Here is a 25,253-nt window from a genome sequence, read left to right as displayed (position 1 = left end):
AAAAGTCTTGCAGACTTAAATAGTAAAAATCTTGAAGATTTTGAAGGGAATCTCAATTGCAGAAGAAATAATACTAAGAACAACAAAAGGGATCATGTAAAATTTTAAAATTTCTGCAGAGCAGAGTAACAATAGAGTGGAGACACATTCTGCAGAATCTTCAGAAGAAAAATTTCCAGCTATTCCTTACACAGAGGACAAATATCAATATACAGAATGCAAAAAAGTAAATATCCCCCAAAATAAAAGACCCCATCAAAAAATGGGCTATTGAAAAATACAAATACTCCTCAGGAAAAAAAGCTCAAATGACCAATAAATACATGAAAAAAATTGACATCTCTGACCATTACAGAAAAGCAAATTAAAACAACACCAAGATTCCATTTTACTCCAGAAAAAAATAGCTATCATCAAGAAATCAATGACAAATGATGGCAAGACTGTGGAGAAAAAGGAAGCCTTATACATTGTTGGTAGGCATGGAAAATGGCAATTGGCATGGAGATTCTTCAAAAAATTAAAACTGTACATTTCATTTGACCCAAAAATTCCCCTTCTAAGAATCAGCCTGGAAGAATGAAAGACATCATATTACAGTGACACATGCACACTTGTGTTTAAAGCAGTAAAATTTGTATTAGCTGCATCTGAGACCCATACGTGCACCAGCAGATAAACAGATTATGAAAATGTGGTACAGACAGTAGAATACTCCCCTGCCATAAAGAAGAATAAATTTGAATTATTTGTAGAAAAATGGATGCACCTTGAGACTATAATGTCCAGTGAAATATGTCAGACACACAAGCTTAAATACTGCTTGGCTTCTCTTACATAAGAAACCCAAAATATAAATAAAGAGCAAAATAAAAGATAATGCGAAGTAGGGAGATAGATTTTCTGCAAAGGGAAGGTTACCAGGAGAGGGGGATAGGACAATGAAAAGGAATTCAGATGCGCTGTGCCCATGGACCACAATTTGCCTTTTAGCAGCAACCTGGTGATGCACTGGGGATCCCTTTCATCACAGTCAAAGAGATGCTTGAGCTTCTAAATTAGACACCGTTTCTGGTTCCATGTTTTGTGTTCACAGCATGAGAATTTCTCAGGAAGCCATTTCTTACTTGTGTATCACATCTACAGGCCCAAGAGTAGTTCTGAGTCCCATTTGGTTCTTTAAGGATGATGCTGGTAGCACAAAACTAGATGTCCTGCGAAAGGGGATGGTCCTGTCAGGGTGCACAATCCCTGCAAAAAGAGCACCTGAATTTTCCCTAATTTCATCATCTAATTATTTCATATCTTTTTGCTTCTAGTAGAAGCAAATATGGAAATATGAAATGTGGAAAAATTATGAACCAAAATAAGGAAAAGGTGACTTTGGGTTCCAAAATAATAAAAGAAAACAAAGAAGCAAACTCTCCAGGTGATTCTGATCCCTGCAAATATTTGAAAGCCACTGATTCAGGCAGAGAGGTGAAGATTCTGAGGAGCCCGGAGGTCAGATGAGTGCCTGCGGGAAGCATGGCCAGGAGGTGGACGGTGGAGCAAGGGTGGGCTGTTCTTCACATAAAAGGCTTTTCATTCTTTTTGATGTCATAATTGTGCTTAATTATTTTGAAAAATTAGAAATTATTTAAAAATAAACGCATCTGTGAAGCACATGTGAGGCAGAAGCCTGGTCTGGCCTCTGCAGAGGGAAACAGGAAGCTGGTGCTGAGACACAGCAGCCAAGGCTCAGCACAGTCACCCTAAGTAAATCCCAGGTCCTGGGGGATGTCCCTGCCTTCCTGAAGGCATCTGCTTCCTCTTCTGCCCTTACTCTCTGGCTGCAGTCCCTCCCCCAGGGAAACAGGCCTGGAGTCCGCCCAAAAAAGAAGTGGATGGCTAGGAGCTGCAGGCCTTCCTGTCACTTTCCCGCCCATTCGAAAGCAAACTCCTGCCACCCATCCCCACCCACCCATCACCGCCCTTCCGGGTCTTCCTTCCTCTTCCCCCTGCCTCCCCCTCCCCCGCTCCCGGCTCAATGCCTGCAGCTTCAGCCGACCTATAGATGCTGTGGTGAACCGCCTCACAGGTCCGGGGTGCCCCTCTCCGCCCTCTCCAGGACGCACCAGCCGCACACAAAGCTCGTACTCGGTTCGAGGCTCCAAATAGTTGAGTGTAACGATCTCATTTGTCACTGAAAAGACAGAAAGCCCAGAATACTTCAGTTTGCACTGTGGTACATTCTTTAAACCTTACTGCAATGGGAACTGAATTTAGATTTCTAAAAACCCAGTGTCTTGGTGAGACAGGTAATTCAATGTTCAAGGCCTCACCATTTCTAATATAATGAGAATTGGCCTTTTGAAAGCATATTTCCAGGTGATACTGCAAACATTAATGTCTGTACCTCAGAGACATCTTTCTGCTCTGGAGCTTTTTTTTGATTTATAAAATAATAATTCAAAAATCTTTGTGCAATACCAGATTTACAGAGGAAAATTCAATTGGAATAATATAACAATTTTATTTTTACTGTTTTCAAGTTCAAAGGCTAATTATAATTGAGCTATCAAGAAGGCTTGTGTTTGCTTAACATGACCGGACAACTAATTTTTAATAGTGATAACATTACAATAAAAGGTTCTGAAGTTCCTTGAAAACAGTTCCCATAAACAGATGATATACACTTTCCTCCTTAGCTATTTGCTTTAGCCAAGCTCTCCATATATATTACAAAGGGTCTTTCTAGCTTTATGATAAAGTCTTAACAGTAAGTAAAAAGTGGCCCATACTCCACCTGTAAAAAAAAGTTCTAGCCATTGATGCTGGAACGAGCAATTCAGAAAATCAGCTTTACATGCCTAAGATTTCAAAGTTTGACTAAGTCTGGAGTAGAATGTGAACAACACAGTAACAAATAATAGTGACTTTATTCAGTATATGCAGCTCCGCATCACTGAGCTGATAAAAACCCGCCTTCGCTTTCTATAGCTATCTGGGTGATCAGTGAGGAGAGTGCCCTTGGAGGGAAATTACAGGTGTAGTAAGATGAAAGTACTGGGGGAAGGGTACATGATACACAGGAGCTTGACAGGGGTAGGACTGTCTGCAAGAGCGGCAGCAGGGTCCATTGATAACACAGTCTTCTCTACTAAAATTATGATTTTATATCATGACAAAACAAATACAACAGTGTCAGTGTTTAGAGATAAATGGAACTGTTTTCACGAGCTTGTGACATTTCGTCACATTCTGTTGCATTATTTTCTTCCAGGAAACTGTAGAAGGGATCTGTCCCTTGATTGCCTGCAGTCCCTCCTCTGCCCACCCCAGTGCTCTCTGCCTCAGCCCAAAATCTTCAGGTTAGAATGCTTCTAAAAAGCTCCATCTTTTAGATGAGAGTCTGCAGGACAGAAGGAACAACTTGAATGTAGCAGAAACAATCACTTCTAGGACTGAGGCAGATTCTCTCTGCCTTCCCTGGGCTTTCCGGTTACAAATCTGTGGTATAAACATGTATGTTTCATGATGCCCGAACAAGGTAGACTGAAGATGGGATTGGAGGTCTACCGAAGCCTGGAAGGGGAACACTGAAATAGATCTAACCCATGATGCGGGCTGATGCTGTGTCTCACTCACAGCTTTTGTAAATCAGTTACAGAACACAGAGGGCCCCTGTACTCTCTCCCAAATATTCTGGAATGGGATTCTCTATTATAGCCTCCTTTGGGAGAGGAGGGTAGAGAGAGAAGGGAATTTCCTTGTTTGGGGACAATTTTTTTCCTGTGCCATATCCCTATTTGGGACCCTCCTGCCATATCTTACCTTGAATGTGTCGCCAGCCCTCATGATGATGAACAGGTTTGTACAGAAGTTTCTTGGATTTGATCGGTCCATCCCCAAAGTAAGGCTCAGAGCTGATGTTTATGACAGCAAAATTGTGTCCAATGTCAATCACACTCGGGGCATTCCGGGGCTTTGGAAGAACTAAACACAATGTCAGCCATCAGATTAGTCCTTAGGCTTGGGAGTGTGCTCTTGAGCAGGCTTCCTGGAGTTAGTTCTCTTCTCAGATTCAGCTCAGTCTCCTGCTTTCCCCAGTACCCTGCTTTGCTCTGTTCCGCCCACTCGCCACCCACCGAGGGCTTCCTTAAAACCCACTGCTCCCAACCCTTCAGTAGGCTTTCATCATTCATGGGATTAAAATCAGAACCTCACAGCATGTCTTGCTTGGCCTCCAAGACTTTTAGTCCCATTAAGCTCTCAGTTCATCCAACTAACCAACTCCTTTACCTCTTAGGTGGCTTTGTTGATGCTGTTCTCATATCATGTAAATGCCTCCTCCTATAAAGTTGTGTTTCTCAGGTATTTTGTCATAGCAATAGAAGCCTAATGAACTAACCATCTTTAGAAATGACCTTGAAACTCAGTTATCTCTCCAGCCCTGCCTTGCCATTCCTTATCCCTACTTCTGCTTTATTTCTCCATGGTACTGAGCATCTTGACAAATGACATATCTTATTATTTGCCCGCTGCTTATCTCCCCATGGGAATGTACACTGTATGTCAGGAAAGCTTATCTTTTCCCTTTCACTAATTCCCCATGCCTACCACAGGCACTGATCAGCTCCTCATTGTTGGGACAAAATGCATGAAACACACAACTTAAAGGAAAACTGGTTGTTTTGGGTCACAGTTTCAGAGGTTTCAGCTCATACCAGCTGACTCTGAGCCTGAAACACCATGGAGGAAGGGCAGAAAGAGGAAGACGGTAAAACTCACAGCAGCCACGGAGCAAAGCATGAAAGAACAGCCAGAGCAGGAAAGGTCAGAAATGGTTCTCCAGTCTCCATGAGCCACCCGGCACACCTGGCAGTGTGCTTCACTAATCTCCCAGGTCAGTGACTGCAAACCTCAAACAGCGGCTGTGGCACACATGCGGTAGGTTTGCCACCATTGTCCTACTTGGCTCTCGACACAGTCTAGTTGACAATCAAAACCCACGAAATGGACTGAATCATAATAGGCCTTCAGTAAAGTCTATTGAGCAGCTGCATGACGACCTCGGAAGTTCTCCAAGATCCAGATAACAGAGCCAGTAAAAATCCTGATCAAGCACATTCTCTGACTAGACAGAGACAGTCCAAATTGGTAAGTAAGACTGCGTATGCATATACCATCTAGAAGAGATGGCAGGGGTGTAGGTAAACTCATTTAATCGGGCTTACTTGTATGGGTAAATAAGACTACTACTACTTTATTTAAAGCAGTTGATGCACCTTTATAACAGCTGTCCACGATGAAAAGATGGTTCCAAAAGTTTTCTCGTCACAATTTATCATTTTACTTTTTATATTCTCATTCTTTTTATTGATGAAAGTACAAAACTCATGTGTATTTAGCTAAAAGGACTTTACCTAAATAAATACCCAGATGCCACCCAGATTAGAGAGAGAGAACATTGCCAGCCCACTAGGAGGCATGTGCATGCCCCTTCCCAGCCAATATCCTCCACACAAGAGGGGTTAATAGACCCTCTGTGTCTATATCTTCACCGGCCAAAAGGAGATAAAAATTCCTATTACCCAAGTTTCTGGCAAAGATTAAATAAAATATAAATCAGGCTCACACATGTAAACATCATATTGTCTCTCTAGTGTAAAAATCTAAAAGAATAAATAAGATCCAAAATGTACAATAGACATTGTAAAAATAAAAGGAAAGAACAACTGAGATGGGGGAAAGGAGATACACCAGCCATTTTCCTTAAGTTGATGTCCAAATTTTTCCTCTCCTCAAACCAGGAATATTCAGATATCCATTCAGATTCTATTTTTGTAACACTAATTCATAATAGGAAAAATGCCCAGTATCCTGAGTATGTGAAAATCAATTCATCTTAACTATATATCACAATATGGGATAATCTCCAAATCAGAGGTTCTCCAAATCATCCTCTGTAATGTGTAGAAAGTCACAACAATAATGATACTAAGCTTTCTATGGAGTGCAGTCATTGCCATAGAGGTCATGCCAGACCCTATTTTAAATATTTTATACATTTAACAAATCTCAATAACCCTAGGAGGCAAACAAAATAAGCCTCCTTTACTTGAATCATACAAGTAAACAATGGTGCAAAGATGTTACATTCAGTTGCTCAAAGCTGCACAAGATTACAAACTATTGAGGACAAAAATCCAGGAGTGCTGCTACTCCAGAGGATACTTGTCATTGTTTTCATTCTATTTTCATGCTATGATCTCAAGAATTTAAGAAAAAAGAATTAGTAACTTGGAAATTATCTCAAGAATATATTAGAGGTCTAAAAGCACACATTTCCCTACAAATATATAAACCGTGTATGAAGAGTATAAGCTCTCCTTCCCGGAAATGAAGCTTACCAGGCTGGGGATTTAGCTCAGGGGGCACAAGTGCCTGCCTGACAAGTGTGATGGCATGAGTTTGATTCCGAGTACCCCCCCCAAAAAAAAACCAAAACCAAAACAAACAAAAAAGGAAAGCCTGAAGTTTACCTTTAACAGAAATGTTGAAAGGCTTTTCCACCATTCCAGCTACAGTGTTCACACTGCAGACCCAAACTCCTGAGTCAAAGGGGCGGAGCTGTTGGATGGTGAATATGGCGACTGAGAAATCATCTGTATGGTTAAAGTCGTTCGGCTGAAATGGTCAAATACAAAAAACAAAAGTAAAACTTCTAGAGAAGTGTAAACACAAAAGCCCATAACACTGACCCCATCCCATTGTTTAATAAGAAATATTCTAGGACAGATTAAGAAGCTAAATGCAATGCTAACATAATTATTGGCTTATTTCCAAAGCTATTGTAGTAGCCCTGAAAGTTTATATTGGATTGATGCCCTCTCAGATCCTGCTGTTATATTCGTATTTCAGAGTATGGAGTAAACACAAGCAAGGAATCCAATTCTTTTAAAACTGCTTGCTGATAATGTTTGTTCCTTTCCTGTGCAATACAAACATGTCAGGGTGAGAGGACAAAGTGTCTTCCTATTTATCTAAGGGGCTGTCAGGAATGGGGTGATGGGAAAATCAGGGCTCTAAAGACACTTTTGGCCAATTCTTCAGTTATATAACCTCATCCAGCCAGTTTCCACTTCTATAAATGGTGACAGGTACTGCTTGGAAGTTATGTATACAACAGCAAGATGGCTCTGGCATAAGATGCTCCAGCAATTGTCTATGCACCAGAATCAATTTCAAGACCTATTCACATACCAAATTACCTTCATATGAGCTAAGGAAACCAGGCAAGAGATCTCAGTACAAAAATTTTTCTTACAAAGACTTAGTGAATAAAGTAGGAAGAAAAGAGTTATTCACATCACTTCTTCCCTGACTCCAAGCAGTGCAGTGCTTAGAAGAAAGAGGAAATTAATGTTAGGCCTTAGACTTGAAACCTAGTACCAAGGCTGCCACACTCATACCCAAGGTCAAGTTGGACCCCATATCAGTACCCACAGACTAAGTTTCTGTACTTCCTTACCAAGCAAGAGACTGTCTCTGCATAGCTCCCTCAACTTCAGGAGCACAGCAAGGAGCAGGAAAGGAAAGAAGCATTGGACACTGCTGTTGGACACAGTGCAAAGCCCATAGTGAGACCCAGCTTCAGATAAACCACCAACCCCACTATTCCCAAGTAAGGGCTCAATGATGTAGCGTCTAGATTTGCCCTGGTGTGAGACTGAATCTTACACTCATATGGGACAAACCTGTGCTTCAGCCTGCATCATTGCTAGTCCCAGTGTAGTCCTGGCACAACACCTTGAGATTGTACAGGCACTTGATGCTGTCAGACTGTCAGACTCAAGTGTGATCCAGGTTACAATCATCCTGGCTGGTCATGGGACTGCCTCCATCAACTTTTCTGACACCTCAGTCATTATACCAAGCAGCAAGACTTCTTCCACTGGGATAGCGTACAGAACTATCTTCAAACTCAGTGCTGGTAAAAATCAAACACTGGGCAGTACCTGTAGGCAGAGCTAGGTAGGGACCCCATGACCTTGGTGAACTGGACTTTTATTCTGGCCACCATCACCTGTGGCCAGTTACAATGCTCTCAGGCCAGGAGTCTATCTTGGCAGAAGTCATCGCACAACAGTGTGGACCATGGTTCTGCCCTTGTACTGCACTGGTCTCAGAAGACTGTAGGATTAGCATGTAGCCCAGAATTTCTATACTAGTGGCCGTGAGGGTGCCCACATTTCTTCCAGCCAGTACAAAATAATAATTGTCTGCTGGAAGGGAAGAAGTGGAGTAGGAGCCAAGTCGTATACAGAAATCCAAGACCATCACTCCATAATGAGTCCCAGAACCAGGCAGAATCATGTAATGCCTAACAGATAAATGACAATAGATAATGTATGTAGACCTATTTGGTCCCAGATGGAAACTTATAAAGAAGACTACCTTGCTGAACTGCAGATTTGGAGCAAATCCAGGTTTTGGGTGCTTTCTAGCACTGACACAGTGACAACACACCAAAAGAAGGCTTATGGCAAACCTGGACCTATAATTCCAGTTAGTGTTAAAATACCAGTGTCCACAGGTTTAGAATAAATAGACTGTTTTGAATTTCTTGAAGGCCAGGCATATAGCTAGATTACAGAGTTTGGAAAAATTATCTAATCTTTGAAAATGTAGGCGATTTTGTGTGTTAACAAGCATCAAAATTTTCAGTCTCAGGACCTCACATAAGAAACAAAATAAGGCATTCAAACACAATCATAGCAACAATTTCTGTCATCTATTAAACTGCTTTAAGGAAACTCAGTGATCTTTAAGAAAATGCAGAGCTATGATTCAGTACTCTAACAGCAAAATTTAGAAGAAACTGAAGTAACTAGAAAAAAAATCTAACAAATCTCATGCTGACAAGTACACTAAGCAAAATTTAAAACAAAAATGTACAGTGGCAGAACAGATCAAACACCAGAATGAACCAATGATCTAGAACACAGGCTCCTTGAAGATTCGTATAGAGAAGGAAAAAAAAAAAGTGCTATATGAAAAAGCTAACAGTCAACATTTAAAAAGTGAATATTTGGGTTATTGGGGTTCACAAGAAATGTGAGACTGCCAACAAGTTAGAAACCTTACTCAGTGTTATTCAATAATAACAAAATTTTTCCAGACTTAGAGAAGGATAAAACTATTCAGGTACAGGAAAGCCAAAGATCACTAATCAGAGTTAAATCAACCAACTCCATGCACAGACATGATATATCAAAGTTTTCAAGAGTGAAACATAAAGATTAAGAAACAAACAACACTTAAGTATGTCCAAGTTCACCTTACAGCATACTTAACAGAAAGCTCACAGACATATTTATATCAGATAAAAAAGCAATAAAAGGAGATAAATTATAATATAAAGGTATTAATTTAACAAGAGGGAATTACACTTGTAAATATGAGTGTGTATACTCAGTTTTGGAGCATGATATATAAAGCAATTGTTAAAACTAAAGGGAGAGATAGACTCTAACATGATAGGGAACTTTTGGCAGTGGACAGATACCCCAGACAACCCTCTTTCACAACAATCAATGAAGAAACAGTAAAGTGCAACTACACTCTAGATTAAATGGATCTGAGAGACATCAATAGAACATTCCGCCTAACAGATGCAAAAGCATACATTGCTCCCAACACATCATGGAACATTTGCCAATATAAATTATGTGCTTGGCCACAAAACAAATCTCAACACATTTTTAAAAATTAGAATCACATACAAGTATCATTTCCAACCACAATACAACAAAACTAGAAATCACTGGCAAGAAAGACACAATAAACCATATAAACACATGGAAATTAAACAGCTTGTTCGTAAAAAATCATGAAATCAAGGAAAAAATTACAAATAAATTAAAATTTTCTTGAAACAAATGGAAACAATGTATCAAAACTTATAGGATAAAGCAGTACTAAAAGGAAAGTTCATAGTGATCAATGCCTATAACAAAAGTTAAAAAATATTAGATAATCCATCAACTTACATGAAAAACAACCACAAACTAAATCCAAAATTAGTGTGAGGAAAGAAACAATAAAGATCAGAAGAGGAAAAAAAAACAGATACTGAAAAATCTGAAAGATCAATGAAATGAAGAGCTGGTTCTTTGGAAACTTTTCTAAAAGTGATAAACACTTAAGCTTGAGTAAGAAAAAAATCTCAAAATCAGAGATGAAAAAAGGAAACATTACAATTGACATTACATAATTACTTAAAAAACCAATGAGACTATTAAAAACACATATGCACCCACAAATTTGATACCCTAGAAGAAGTAAACATGTACCATACCAAGATTAAATCATGAAATAGAAAGCCTGAACAAAAATAGACACATGGATGGGCTGGAGATTTAGCTCAGCGGCACAAGCACCTGCCTTGCAAGCAAGCAGTCGTACCAATAAAAAGGAAAAAGACAAAACAACAACAACAAATAGACACATGGGATTATATCATACTAGATAGTTTATATACAACAAAAGAAACAATCATCAAAATGAAGAGACAAACTACAAGACGGAAGAAATATGCATGAACTATACATCTGACAAGAGGTTACTAATGTGCAATGGACATTTCTCAAAGGACAGCACACAAACAACCTACAGGTACATGACAATATTTCATCAGACAAATATAAACAAAATCACAATCTATTTTCATAAAGAATAAGCAAGAGATATCAAGGATGGGAAAAAAAGAAACTCTTGAACGTTGATAGGAATGTTAATTAGTACAGTCACTGTGGAAAAATAGCAGGTAATTTCCTCAAAAAAATAAACAAAACTATCATATGATACTGGAAACCCATTACTGGGTATGTATCCAAAAAAAATGAAATCATTCTGTCAGCTTCATTCCTGCGTTTATTGGAGGACTACTCACACTAGCCAAGAAATGCAAATGACAGGTGTCTGTCTATTGATGAATAAATAAAGAAACTATAGTAACTATATATAATGAACTACTGTTTGGCCATAAAAAAGAACAGGAGTCTAGATGGAAAAAGAGCTCATCATATTAAGCAAAATTAATGCATGCACAGAAAACTAAGTACCACATGGTCTCTCTCAGATGTAGAATATAAAATAGTTTATCTCATGGAAGGTGAAACTAGAACAATTAACTGAGCCTAGGGAGCATAGAGGGTTGAGAGGGATAGGATACATTAATCAACAGGTAATAAATTATAATCACAATTAAAAAGTGTTGGTGTTCTATTGCACGGTGCAGTGACTGCACATAATTACACTGTTATACGCATTTTTTAAAAAGTAGAAGAAATGATTTTGAATGCTTTTATCATAAAGAAATGACAAATGTCTAAGGAAATATACATGTTTACCTGTGTAATTTGAACATTTCACAATGTGTACATGAATCAGAGCATCACAACGAACCCCTCAATATATATAATCTTATGCTTCAGTTAAAATTTTAAAAATGAAAATAAACACTCAAAAGAGAAGTTAAGAATAGTGTGGTTTACCCTTAGTAAATAGTACCATTACTGACACTAACTCATGGAAAAGCTAACAAGATTTTTGAAAACTGTCATTTGACTTCCACATAGAGCATTAAATGGAATGGTGAATGTTTGCTCTGTGGATACTATTGTGTATTATAAACATCCTGCTATAAAACATCACTCAACTTGTCTCTGGTCAATTTGACTTTTAGCCATCTATGAGAAAAAAGATAACTATGGATTTTGAAATGCATTGAACTTCCTTAGGATCAGTTGTAACATGGAAAATTTTAGAGTGTCTCCTTTCTCTGTTGCATTTGGAATAGTTGGGAGAGAAATGGGACACATATCAGAGGGGTAGCTCAGTCCTGTCTAGCAAAAAAGAACTTCTGCAACACGGCCCTAATCAGTGGTGAGTACCAGCTATAAGAAAGCAAGGTGAAGATGAGCAGGGATTCACAAATAATCAAAAGGATTCTGTGTTGGAGATGCAAGGAGTATATATAAGACCTTTCTATGTAGAGTCAAGTAAACCACGCTGAAGTCTCCTCTTCTATACACACCCCCATAAATGGTGCTCCAAAGAGCAAGAGAGGAATAGATTAGTCATTCAAAGTTCCATGTCCTAGTAGCATGTGAAAGCCCTGCTGGTTCATGGGCTCCATCACCCGGCCTTACTTTTCCTGATAGGAGGAGTTAGAAACATGAGAATATTGATACAGCAGAGCTTTGCAAACCTGACACAGCGCAGCACACGCATCTGACTGTTCTGTAGGATGAGTGCCCAGGGTGACTCCATCCACTCCGCTGTGCTGGCGCCAGCCTTCCCTGGCACACTGGCCAAGCAGAAGAAATTGGGTTGCAGTGAGTCTGTTCTACATTCCCTGGAAAATGGCACCTTTACAAAGCTAATAACATACTGGCCAATGGGAATATAAAGTCCTAAGTGAACTCTAGCCTTTGTAAGGTAGATTACAGCTCTGAAACCATCATATGGCCTCGGGAAGGTGTATTAAGAATGGCTCTTACTTGGAGCACTGTCCCGTCAGGCTTCACCAGGGTTATTTCTTCATTAGCAGGCAGTGGCCAGCCAGAGGCTTTACAGATGGGGTTAAATTTGCCAATGTTTACTTCTATGTAACCCGGCAGATCTTTTATCTCTGGAGTCATCCTTGGCCTACCTGGATGAAAAAAACATCACCATGAAATCTAATCATCAGTACAGCAGCAATAATAAAAATAGTTACTCTAACAAGTCTTGCACAATATAAGAACTTTGCAAATATTTTGTTTCATCATCACACAATAAACTTATGACATGGATGCTAGTGTGAGCTCCACTTTATAAATGGGTAGACTGAAGCTCAGAGCCTAGAATCCAACTCAGGTCTTTATGAATCCAGAGTCCACACTCTTCCCAGCAGACCTAAAAGGAAGTTTCAATATTAAAAATAATTATCATGGCCACATATCACCCAGATTTTGCTGTTCAGTTCCCATCTAGATTTTGTAAGAGTATTATCTCAAAAACAAAGCTGTGTCCCTAGTCCCTGAGCTCTCATAAAATACAGCCTTACCAGAAGCCAAACAGACTTGGCCACCTGATTTTGGAATTTCAACCTGCAAACTATAAGCTAATAAACTCCTTTTTTTTAAATTTTATTTTGAAAGTATACAACAGAACAAGACAGAATAAAGCCAACTAAGATCATACAGTGAAATTGGCACAGAATTTCACAGCAGGTTACTGGGATAACAGAAATAGGTATCACAGTAGATTTGGTTATCTTTCTAATAGTTGTTCTTTCAATCACATATATCAAAATGAGATGAAATATAGAACACTATAGAATTTATTAAAACAGAATATTGAATAGAGCAGTACCATTAATCAGAAAAGAGCAAAACAGTAATAAAAAATATTTGCCTTCAAAGAGATGGTAGAAGGAAGTCCCCCCTATTTGCTATGTCAACCTCCCAGGAGACACTCACATCTCTGGTTCCGCAATGGGCCGGGGGGGAGCTAATAAACTCTTTATAAAGTACACAGCCTTGGGTATTTTACTCTAGCAATGCAAAACACACTGAAGTAAGGGTCAAAAAGGGTCCAATATTTTGTGAAATATATAGATGGCAGAGGTGCCCTGAGAGCAGATTTCTGTGCCTTTGCATGTTGGTGGTGGGAAAAAGTAAGATCAAGATAAACTTGATGCAGATACCCCATTTCTCAGACCTAAAATAAAATGGGGAACAAGGACTTGGGGAAGCAGAGGAAAGACATAATAATTATAAAGGTGATTCCTTGAGATATCTACAGACTTGGGGAGAAAACTTACCAAAAGTTTTCAGCCCTGGTATCTATTCAAATACGAAGTGAAAAAGGGGCTTTGACACTTTGAAATCATTTCTTTCCTTATTGTTGTCTCATATTTCCTGAAGCTGGCTGGAGATGAAGGTTGAGACTCGAATAGTGGGAAGAGAACTCTTCTCTGAAAGCCCAGACATAGAAAGACTGTGCTACTGCTGGGGATTTAGCTCAGTAACGTAAGTGCCTGCCTGGCTAAGCACAAGGTCGTGAGTTGAATCCCTGATAAACACCCACACACACACCCACACACACACACACACACACACACACACGCACACACACACACACACGACTGTGGTATCTCAGATTCTCTTAATCAGAATGTACACGTTTTTTAGCGTTGGTCTTAGAAAAGGAAAGAAGGGGTGATGAAGTACAAAATTCAAATCTTTAAATTGATGAGTTGCCAGTTTTCACTCCACCCCTGTCCATGTAGCCCCAAGGCATTTCCTTCCCTTCCTAGCCACTTCCTAATTCCTGCACTTTAATCAAGTCCAGACTTGGGGAAAGAAGAAAAATCATAAAGCTGAAAAGCTTAATGTCTTTAAGAAAACAATACCTGGTACCTCTCAACCAGGGCACACACATGTGTGTTCAGATTTCAAAAACTAACAGAAAAGACTGTAGCTGCCTTATTCTGATTGTAGATTTCACTGAATAGACTTCTTTCTATAAACATTTATGTTGACTGAAAAAATGTTTTATGTTTAAAATTTGAGAGTTCATAAAAGTATTCTTATTTTAATATGCTTCTTTAAAATCTCCAATTTTAGACATGGATAGCACATTTTTCTGTAAAGACAGCAAATATTTTCAGCTTTGCAAGCCATGTTCTAGGGGGTACTATGCATTGTGCCCTTGCAGCACAAGAGCAGAAGTCTATACTGAGTTCAGCTTTGCAACAATAAAATAAAGCTGTGCTTTATAATAAGAGATGACAGGCAACAAAAAATGTAAAGAAAGCTAAAATATAAATAAACCTCAAAAAAGGTATGATGCTATGAGAGAAGCAAGTCACAAATGACTATAAATCATATAATTCCATTTACAATATGTTTATGGTATAAAAACTTCAAGAATAGGCAAATTCACACAAACAGTAAATTAATAGTTTTCTCTATGGGGTACAATGTTTATTTTGGTATGATGAAAATGATCTAAAATTATAGCAATGATTGCACACTTCTGCAAAGAAACTAAAAATCATCGTTACACATTTTAAAAGGGTGAACATTATGCTATAAAATTGTACCTCAAAGCTGTTTCTTTAGAAAAGGTAGTAGGTTGGATTGATCTGTGAGTTTTGAACCTAAATTACTTAAATTTCACTGTGAGTGCAATCTTTTCTAGTTGCATTCTTTTTATCTCTTTTTGAAGACATCTTTGGTCCAAATCCCTCTGGAGTAACTCTTTCCAGCCAAGGAACAGGCTGGTGAACGAGAAGAGTGCAGGCAGGGAGCTCTTGGCGGGCCACTCATCCCTTAACGTGCTAGAGAGCACTGGTTTATTCCGGGGGGAATAACCCACTAGCGAGGATGAAGGTCCACTACAGAAAGGAAGCAGAATGCTGTTCTGAAGAGTAGGGGTAAATTCTTCGCAAATCCTGGAGAGGAACAGTGGCTTGGGGATTTAGGATACCGTGGACAGAATCACACCAATAAAGCCTGCCCAGGCAGGGGGCGCGCCCCTGATTACAGTGTTACCTTGCTTTACCTTCTCTCTCACACTGCAGGCCCTGCCATCCTCGCGAGCAGAGACATCCTTGGAACCGATCGCAAATCTCGCCATTGGCACAGTGGCAGCTAAGCTTGCAGTCTGGGCCATAATAGCCAGGGAGACATTCTGTAAACAAAGACATAGACCTGTGTTAATGGGAGGAAGGCAGAAAACTGAGCCTGTAGATCATTAGCTTTATGCTGCCCCAAAGCTATCGATTTTAATTCTTATGAAGTAGGGAGAAAGAGCTTTTGCAAACAGGAAGGAAACAAAGAGATAGAAGGGGTAAAGGAAAGAAAAGTAAAAATAATTAAGATGTGTTATGTACATATATGAACTCCCTGTGATGAATGATGTACAGCAAACATACTACTAATAAAAAACTAAGCACAGACAAAAGAAAATGTGGTACAGGTAGATAAATATATATGCACACAATGGATTCTTCAACATTCAAAAGGAAGGAAACCTGGAGGCTGACATCTGTCATTTTTGATGACATGATTGAATCTAGAGGACATGATCGAAGTGAAATAAGCCATGCACAGAAGGACAGACACTTTTGATCTCACTTATATGTGAAATCTAAAAAAGTGGAACTCACAGGAGCAGAGAACAGTGGTTGCCAAGGGCTGGAGGGTGAGGAAAATGAGGAGGTGCAGGTCAAAGTACACTACGTTTCAGTTACGCACTTTGAGTTAGTTTTGGAGACAACCACAGCACAGTAACTATAGTTAATACTACTGTTTTATAATCTGGGCATGATGGTTTGTACTTATAATCCCAGCATTCAAGAGGCTGAGGTGCGAGGATCACCTCAAATTCAAGCCCCCTGAGTTACATAGTGAGCTCAACGCCTGACTCAACTACAAAGCAAGACCTTGCTTCAAACAAAAAAACTAGAGAGTAATTAAGTTGGGAAGAGAAATCTTAAACACAAAGGTACACACACAGATAACTATGTGAGAAAACAGATGCTAATTAGCTTGGGGGTGGTACTGTAATCATGTACTGCTTGAGTAACATCTGCACTGATAAGATCTTAACGGTTTCATTTTCAAATCTTGAATCCTGTCTGTGTGTGACCTAAAAACTCTGGTTCTTATAGCTCACTGAAAAGTAAGTCTTCCATGATCTTCCTATTTAAAGCATGGCATGAAAACGGAACCTCGGAGCTTGCTGGAAATGCCCAGTGAGGCCCTGTTCACACCAGCAAGTCAGTAGGTTCCCTGGGGCCAAGGCCTCCTGAAAGGCCCAGAGACTCAGCAGGACGGTGTCATTTCCTGGGTGAAGGCATCTGCAATGTAAAACCCCGGGGCCCAGCAACAGACAGGTGCCTGAGCAGTCCAGGTCCACCCTTTCACACCGGCGGAAGCTCTGCCCGTTGGGGATGCTTGGTGCCCACCTTCACTGCACTGCAGCCCCTTCCAGCCTGTGGCACAGGAGCACCCGTAAGGGTCTGGGAGACAGAACACATAAGATTTGCATCCCTTAGGTCCAGTACAGCTTTCTTTACAAGTTCTGCCAAATGTGTGCGGCTCACATGCTTTGAGAGAGAGAAAAAAAAGCGGATTCAGAGTTAAATTGCAACCCACTGAAATGCATGATTTTTCTTTTAAAGAAACCCTCCTATGCTAGTCAACAGACTAAACTCTGCTGTGGCCTGGGCCAGCAGAGATCGTCACTGTGGTTCATTTTGCAGAAAATGAAAAAACATCAGGGCTACTACTCACAGCTTTGCAGGTTGTGCACTCCATAAACCTAGACAGTGACAGTCGCATTGTTAATTATGGTACAAAAGTCCTTTAGGAAGGGGAAGCTGGTTCTAATGGTACAAAGGTACTATATGGGCCTAATAGAGCCCATTTAGTTCTTGTTCTTATCTATACTCAATTTAAAGTGCTGAATCCAGTAACAATAGCTTTTTAAATGTACAGATTACTCAGTGAGTGTTCCTTACTCACCCTTCTCACATGTCTTTCCCATAAACCCAGGGGGGCAAATGCATTCCCCGGTATCTTCGTGGCAGACACCATTGTTCATGCAAGCAGTGCACAGGCGATTGCAGTCAGGTCCCCACTTCTGAGCTTCACATCCTTTTGTTAAGGAAAACAGATGGTGATGAGTAATCACACTCACTCCACAAACTCTTCCCGAGCACCTACTTTGTGTGAGTTATTTTACACAATGGTAAATAAAGATAAAACACAGTCTTTGGTAAGCTTTCTAAAATGCCCAATTAGAGAGGGTGTGTTGGAGTGGCTCCGGAACCAGTCACTAGAAAATGTGGATATTTCGAAACGGGAGGCAATCACATCCAGATACAGAAAATTAACCTGAAACATGGCTGTTCTAGATTCAACCGAATATCTGAGTATAAAAGAGGAAGTGGAGGGGCAAGACACCTGCACCCCACTATACAACTTTTATCCAGCGAATACGCCACCTGGAGAGTAGCTATGACAACAAGAGTGGGGGGACACAGTGCCGCACAGGCCTGGGATAGGAACCCACATAATCACCCACCACGTAGTGGAGAAACCCAGTGTGGGAGCCAGCCGCAGACTGGGCCCCACGGAAGCCACACACTGACACCAGAGAAAGAGAAATCCAGAATACAAACAGGCAGACCCTCTCCCCTCATCCATCCTTCCAAACACCAGGGAACACTGTGTCCCTGCTGGGTTTCACCACGTAACAGCCGTGGCCCATCGCCTAGGGGCAACAAGGGAAGCCCCAGTTCTAGGCAGAGAGAAGTTAAACGGGGACCTAGCACACAGGGACCTGCTGATGTCTCCAGAGATACGGAGGAGGGGAAGAGATTGAAGGAAGCAGAGCAGAGTGGACACTCCTACTGCTCCCCTCCACACTAGAAAGACCTGATGCTGCATGCAATCCTCCCAGTGTCCACTGTCCTGACTGGCCGAAGAGGCCTTCTGCCTGGGGACAGTGACAACTTTCACCTCTCAAAAGTGGAGCCCTTGAGTCAGGGACCAGGTCTCAGTGCAAAGGAACAGACAGAGTCACTGAGAAAACTGACTATGGGGGAAAACTGCTTCACATCCTGTTCTTTTCAAATTAATTGAGGGTGGTCGGATCTTGGGACAGAGACGAAGGTCCGCAGTTGGCATGTCCAAGGCATGGCTTGCAGCCATGAGCAGGTCCAGAGAGACTGCCAGCCCTCACCACTTCCAGGCAGGCAGTGAAGCAACCCACTTTCAGGCGTGGCTTCTTGAAAGCAGACGACGGGAAATGTGCACACACTCTGGCTCTGTAGTGTGCGAGCTGACCAGAGGTTTGGGGTGCTTTACTTGCTTGTCTGTTGTGGGTTCTCTTTGTGCTTTTTCCTTCTTTGGTTCTTGCTTCTTCATCAATATTTTTTCTTTTCTTTTTACAGTTTTCCTTTGTTCTGATGTCTCTTTCTTTTCTCTTTTTTATTTTCTTCCCCTTTGTTCTTTTTCCTTTGTTCTCCCCTTGTCTTCTGTCTCCTCCACCATTCACTATAACAAATTCTACAGATATAGATCCGTAGATATATATATAGAGAGAGAGAGAGACATAGCCTTGCATGGTACCATGCATAGCTGTGTTGGGGCAACTCTTAACAGAACAGCGCTTAGAGCATCCAAACAGAACTAATTACAAATATATTAACAACTTTCAATAACACACAGCTTCCTTCAGTCTCTAATTATACTTCCCACCTCCAACATATTCTCCGAAACCCTCCAGTCCTTTACGCCCACCATGAAATACTCTAACAGACTCTGCCCTTCTGTTCGTTACCTACTAGCATCTCCGGTCTCTCTCTCTCTTTTTACTTAGTTCCTTGCTTTCTCCTTCCTCTTTCTCACTCACCTCTTAGCACAGACTGACTGAAACTAGCAGTATAGAATAGTTTCTAAAGATAAAATTGTCAAAACAAGTTTTATTGTTCATGATTGATACATGTTTGGATCTGTGGATGCCATTATAACCAGTACAGATATTCCTGGTTTAATGACCTTCCTGTTTAAGGACTGTTTGGACTTACAACCAGGACATGTGGTTCCGACTTACGAGCTACCCCTCAGCCTTACGACTTGCATCCAGAATTACAACGCGGGAACGTGTGTGGCAGTGCAGCCCCATGGTGGCTTCTTCTACAGTACAGTACCGTAATTTTTGCTGATTGTACCATACAGCATGATAGTTTTAGATTCTGATCTACATTACAGTACTAATGTAAGAGTTATACAAATAAAAGCAAAGGGTTTCATTTGACCATTTCTTTGTTCTGGATATTGTAACATACACACTATATACAATTCCTCATTTAGTGAACAATTAATTTCATGATCTAGTCACCAGAATGAAAGCTGGTCATTAAATGAAGAATGCCTGCAGCAGTTCTCTCCTTACAACCAAGTGACTCGGGTCAACACAATTAATATGAATGGAAGCCAGACAGGGTGGCTCAGGGGACTGCTGCAAGTTTAAGGCCAGCCTGGACTAAATACAAGACTGTCCTAAAACAAGAAGAGGAAGAAGAAAAAGAAAGGGAACAGGAAAAAGAACAACAAGAAGAAGCAGTGGTAGTAAACTGAATAGATTGAAGTGGTAAAACAATACCTGTTAACAAAACCAAGATCACATCAGGAACACAGAACCTAACTAGAGAGATGTTCATGCAAACAACAAAACCTCTTCCCTCTATTTGTCCTCAACTCTCAGAACAAATGGGAAGCATGCAAAACCAAGCCACAAAATGCCTCCAGAGACTCCCAACACTCCCAAAGCAAATACAAGGAGCATTAGTGGAGAAGAAATCAAATGCCAGATAGCTGAGATGCACAAAACGATAAACGGGAAGCAAAGAAACGGGGTACTAATGATGGCAAAACCAGATAGTAAAACTAACAAACTGATTAAAGAGCCCCCAAAAGGAGAAAGCTGACAAAACCATTTAAAACATGAATGACAAATTGACCAAACAGAGGCCGTGAAAATAGGTGACACAAAGAAGACCTAAGCCTAGAATTAGGGAAAAATTAAAGGACAGCACAAATGGAATAAAAAATCTGACTGCAGAAAACTCTCTAACTATGGGAAAAGAACTCAACATACATGCAAGTGAGTTTACAGAACCCAAAGTATTGTAACAAAACAAACTCTTCATGACACAGCAGTCTTACTCCCAGAGGTCATAAGGATAGATTCTTCAAAGTGCCAGACAAAAGAAAAACAAAATCGCTTAGGAAGGTGAACACATTAGGATTGGAGCAGACTTCTCAACACCAAACTTAAATGTCAAGAGAACATGGCATGAAGTATTTCAAGCCCTAAAAGTGAACGACATTTAATGGAGATTAGTACGTCCAATATGGGCAAATAAGGGTTCGGCATGACAAAGAACGCCTTAGGAAAGTCATGACCGTGGCAGCAGCACGCCCGAAAACTTCTCAGAGCTATCTTAGAAAGAGACAATTAAGCCAGCAAGGCCAAATGCTTTCTTCCTGTTCAAATGAATCGATTCATCAAGGAGGGCAAACAGTGAAACAAAAAGAGAATAATCAACAACACAAAAATAATCAATTGTCGACATGAATAATTCAATACCTTTCACTGTAAATAGCCTCTGTGCCAAAATTAAAAAACAGAGATTGCAGACTGAATCAAAAAGCAAAACCTGATAATTTATTGCATCAAGAGATACATCTATTCCAAAAAGTAATTTGTAAATTAAGACTCAAAGGATAGAAAACAATATTCTGTGCACCAGGACCCTGAAAACAGGCAGTAGGAAGGTGAATAGGCACAACTGCTGTGGAAATCAGTATGGAGATGCCTCAAAAACTGAAAAGTAGGAACTGCACTTAACTCAGCTATTCTCCTTCTAGATATCTTCCTAAAAGAGTTAAAGGCATCAGGGACCAGGGATTTAACTCAGCTGCTCAAGTGTTTGCCTGCTATGCATTAGGTTGTGAGTTTGATCCCCGGTACCAAAAAAAAAAAAAAAAAAAAACTAAAGGCATCATATCACAGTGATACATACACATCTGTGTTTATACAATAGCAGGGTAACTCATAATATCTAAATTTTGAAAGTGGCCTGTTCATCCACAGACAAATGGATAAAGAAAAATGTGGTATTTATGCAGTGGAATACTACTCTGCCATAAAGAAAAATCAACCAGGGTCATTATTAGGAAAATGCACCTTGAGACCATATGTTAAGTGAAATAAATCAGGCACACAAACTTAAATATTGCATAACTTCTCTTGTAAGAGAAACCCAAAGTATAAATAGTGCTTTAAAAATTAAACATATAAGAGCAAGCAGAGAGAGAGATGCCATAAGGAGTGAAGTGGTAGGGCAGTAGGGGAAGGAAAATGAAAACATTAACAGAAGTATACGTGCCTCCTCCCTAAGATGAATGTAAACATCATATGCTAAAAAATACAGTCTTTGCCCTCTAAATGCTAATTATCTAAAATTGAAGGCAGACATGTACAGAGTAAATAAGGACAGAAACAGAAACAAGAGGACTGAATCCCGCCATGGGAACAGGAGCCGGTATGGAAGAAGACTTCCCGAGCAACTGGGACGTGAGCTGAATCTGGTGCTGCACCCTCCCCTCCGGTGAGGAAGGTAATGCAGGAGCACGGGCTCCGGGGAGAGGCAAGGCAGGGAGCGGGACAGGGCGTGTTCAGAGAGCTGTGTGTGTGGTTAGGACCGGAACAACGTTTCACAAGTGTCCTTGGCCCAGAGCCTCGCTGTCACCTGGAGATCTGATGGAAATGCAAATGTTAGCCCTCCCCACACACCCACAGCCAGCTGTCACAGAAACTCAGGTGGTGACCCAGTAGCTTATGCCCAGCCAGCCCTCCTGGCGATTCTGACACAGGCTGCAGTCTGAGAACCTCTGGCTAGAGATACGTAAAGAAGAAGAAGGCTGAACCAGAAAGGAACTGCCAATAGCATCCACCTACTTTTCTTTTAGCTAGAAAGGGAACAGAAACAAGTCAAATAATATACACAAAATCAACAGCACAAGGGTGGTAAAATCTCCCTACATTCGCCTTTCCTGGTTACTCCTCTCTAGTACTTTTTAATTAGGTCCAATGCTATCTGCTAATGTAAGGACAAACCAGGGGGCTGGGATGGTCTTTTGCAGTCAGAAATCTGAGTCTCATATCTCATCTGAAGGGCACTGCAGCCTTCCTTGGCCCTGATATTTATCTCGCAGCGATAAGCTTGGGCCTGTACCTCCAGCTGATGTAACCCCATAATCTCTTTGGCAAGAGCTCCTGGTTATCAACATTTTATTTAAAATAATCTGGAAAATTGTCCACCCACATCATTTCTTACAGCCTTCTCTACTTAACTGAAAAAGCAAAAGATGTTTAAGCGCTGATATTTATATTCCTCACGCTATGAAGGCGGAGAGCCTCGGCACAATCCATGGTAACCTGAAAGCCAGACTTGTTATTTACCATGTGACAATGATGGCCAACAGTAGAGATGAAATGGGCCTCTGGTACATGAAACTGTGTTCTCAGCCCCATGGCTACCCGAAGGCCTATCTCAGTTCAACTCACCCCTGAAAAGAGTCATAAGGGTGATCTGTTGGGAATGAGAAATTGGGAAGAATTTATTATTGGTAATTTACAATCTATAATTTCCTTCAAAAGCCTTTAATTCTGTATTTTAAGAAATTGTTTGTGGCACACCAAAACTAGTGAAAACTCCTTTGTCATGAAACAAATGTACGTGTTTCAGGAAATCCTACAAATATAATCAGTGAGGGTTTTTTTGTTGTTTTTGTTGTTTGGTTTGGTTTGGTTTTGGTTTTAGTTTTGGTTTTGCTATCAGGAATCAAACTCAGAACTTTGTGCTTGCCAGGCAGGCACTATGCCACTGAGCCACATTCTTGGCCCACCAATGGGATTTTTAGCATAAACTCTTTAAGCCCCATTTCTAGGCTTCAGTTCATTCTGGAGAAATAATCTAAAGATATGAGAAATGGGCAAATGTCTTCAGTTTATCTCATTTCGGTTTTGTTTGTTTGCTTTATTTTTGTCTTTTTGAGACAGGGTCTCCCTGTGTAGTTCAGGATGGTCTTAAATTCACTTTGTAGCTCAGGCTAATCTCAAACTCTCAACAATCATCCTGCCTCAGCCTTCTGTGTGCTAGGGTTACAGGCATGCACCACCATGCCCAGCCAGGTTATCTCATCTCTTATTAAACATCAAAGAAATTGTACTGAGGACAATATTCTTAAGTAAAATGATTATGATCCAACTCAAACTTTAGAATTATTTACATGGTTTCATAAAAATACTCTTTACAGTGAAGGGAAATGACCATGTACTTCAAGCAGCCAGAAAAGATAACTTGGTTTTAAAATATGTTTGAAGTCTTTTGCTTTGAACTAAAAGTTCAGGTGAGTGTCACATTCTACTCTCTACTAAATCATGTTTGTTTTGACATTTTTAAAATGTGACTTTATAAGAAATTTGGTCTCTGCCCCAGTTCCTGGCACGTAGCTCATAAAACCCTTGGAATCTTCAAAGTGAAGAGTTATCTTTTCATGTTAGTAAGATGCCTGGGAGGAAGGATATGATAAACCACTATCCCCTGTGTTATTTCCAATTAGAGCAAGTGCATATATAATTAAATAGATATTGTAATATGAAAAGTGTGGTTCATATAGTTTATGCCCCGTGTAAAGACACCTTTATGGGTAGAAAATACAGCAAGGTATTTTATAGGCAGGACTATTTGAATTTGAACCAGGAGGAATCTGTTGATAAGTCCCATACCTGTTTCCTCCCAGAAGACTGCTATCTTTGACTTTTCTCCACTAAACGTCAGGGCAGTGAACCCCTTAAACAGATTCAGAATAACATCTGATCACCAGAAAGGTATTATTGGAAAATTGGAACATCAGCCCTACCCGCCAAACTCTAGAAGGAGCTAAAGGCTGCAAGATGAGCTGACCACACCCATGTAATGAAGCAACCATAAAACCCCAAAAGGACAAGAGGGTAGGGTGCCTAGAGAGTGCATAGAAGCTCTGCACCTACCTTGTCCTGGGCATCTCCTCTGTGGTTGCTCACCTGTATTCTTTGCAATATCCTCTATGATAAACTGGTAACAAGCATTTCCCTGAGTTCTGTGAGCTGTCCTACCAAATTAATCAAACCTCGCAGAGGATCTTAGGGACCCTTGATTTATAGCTGATTGGTTGGAAGCACAGGTCATTGCCCAGGGCTTGCAACTGGCATGTGAAGTGGGGGTATCATAGAGGACTGAGTTAGTAACTTGTGGATCTGGTGCTGTCTCTAGAGAAATAATCAAAATTATTTCAACTTGTAGGATACCCAGCCAAAGTATGCTGAAGAATTGTTTGGTGTAGAGGAAAAAAAATATCCCATACATCTAGTGTTGGAAGTGTTGTGTTCAGTGAGAGAGGAAAGTAGAAAGGCCACTCCATTGTTTCTATTCTTAAAGATCCATGTATCACCTGATGTTCCTGATGTGGTAACAGTTTACCCCAGAGTTCAAATCCCTTGCACACTTCATCAGACTAGAAATGACCTAAGTATTGGTGAATTGCTTCCTTGCCATCCAGACTCTTCTGTGCAGTGAAATAAAAGCAGAA

At 40.4% G+C, this 25,253-nt stretch overlaps 1 protein-coding gene across 3 annotated transcripts in view; it reads right to left on the bottom strand.

Moving 5' to 3' along the window:
- Window positions 1-25,253, bottom strand: part of Tek (TEK receptor tyrosine kinase) — a 130,564-nt gene that overhangs the window by 50,531 nt on the left and 54,780 nt on the right. For all 3 annotated transcript variants that reach the window (XM_063252174.1, XM_063252168.1, XM_063252170.1), the window contains 7 exons: window positions 17,571-17,702; window positions 17,012-17,152; window positions 15,604-15,732; window positions 12,552-12,703; window positions 6,528-6,672; window positions 3,817-3,978; window positions 2,051-2,185 (listed from right to left, as the gene is read on the bottom strand). In XM_063252174.1, coding sequence (XP_063108244.1) covers window positions 2,051-2,185; window positions 3,817-3,978; window positions 6,528-6,672; window positions 12,552-12,703; window positions 15,604-15,732; window positions 17,012-17,152; window positions 17,571-17,702 — 996 coding nt within the window. The remainder of the gene's footprint in view (window positions 1-2,050; window positions 2,186-3,816; window positions 3,979-6,527; window positions 6,673-12,551; window positions 12,704-15,603; window positions 15,733-17,011; window positions 17,153-17,570; window positions 17,703-25,253) is intronic.

Source organism: Cavia porcellus, unplaced genomic scaffold (genome assembly GCF_034190915.1).
Source record: "Cavia porcellus strain 051 isolate PalLab524CR breed Dunkin Hartley unplaced genomic scaffold, mCavPor4.1 scaffold_1, whole genome shotgun sequence".
NCBI classification, from domain to species: Eukaryota; Metazoa; Chordata; class Mammalia; order Rodentia; family Caviidae; genus Cavia; species Cavia porcellus.
Note: the sequence above shows the minus strand (reverse complement) of the source record. Positions and strands in the feature narration are given on the sequence as shown.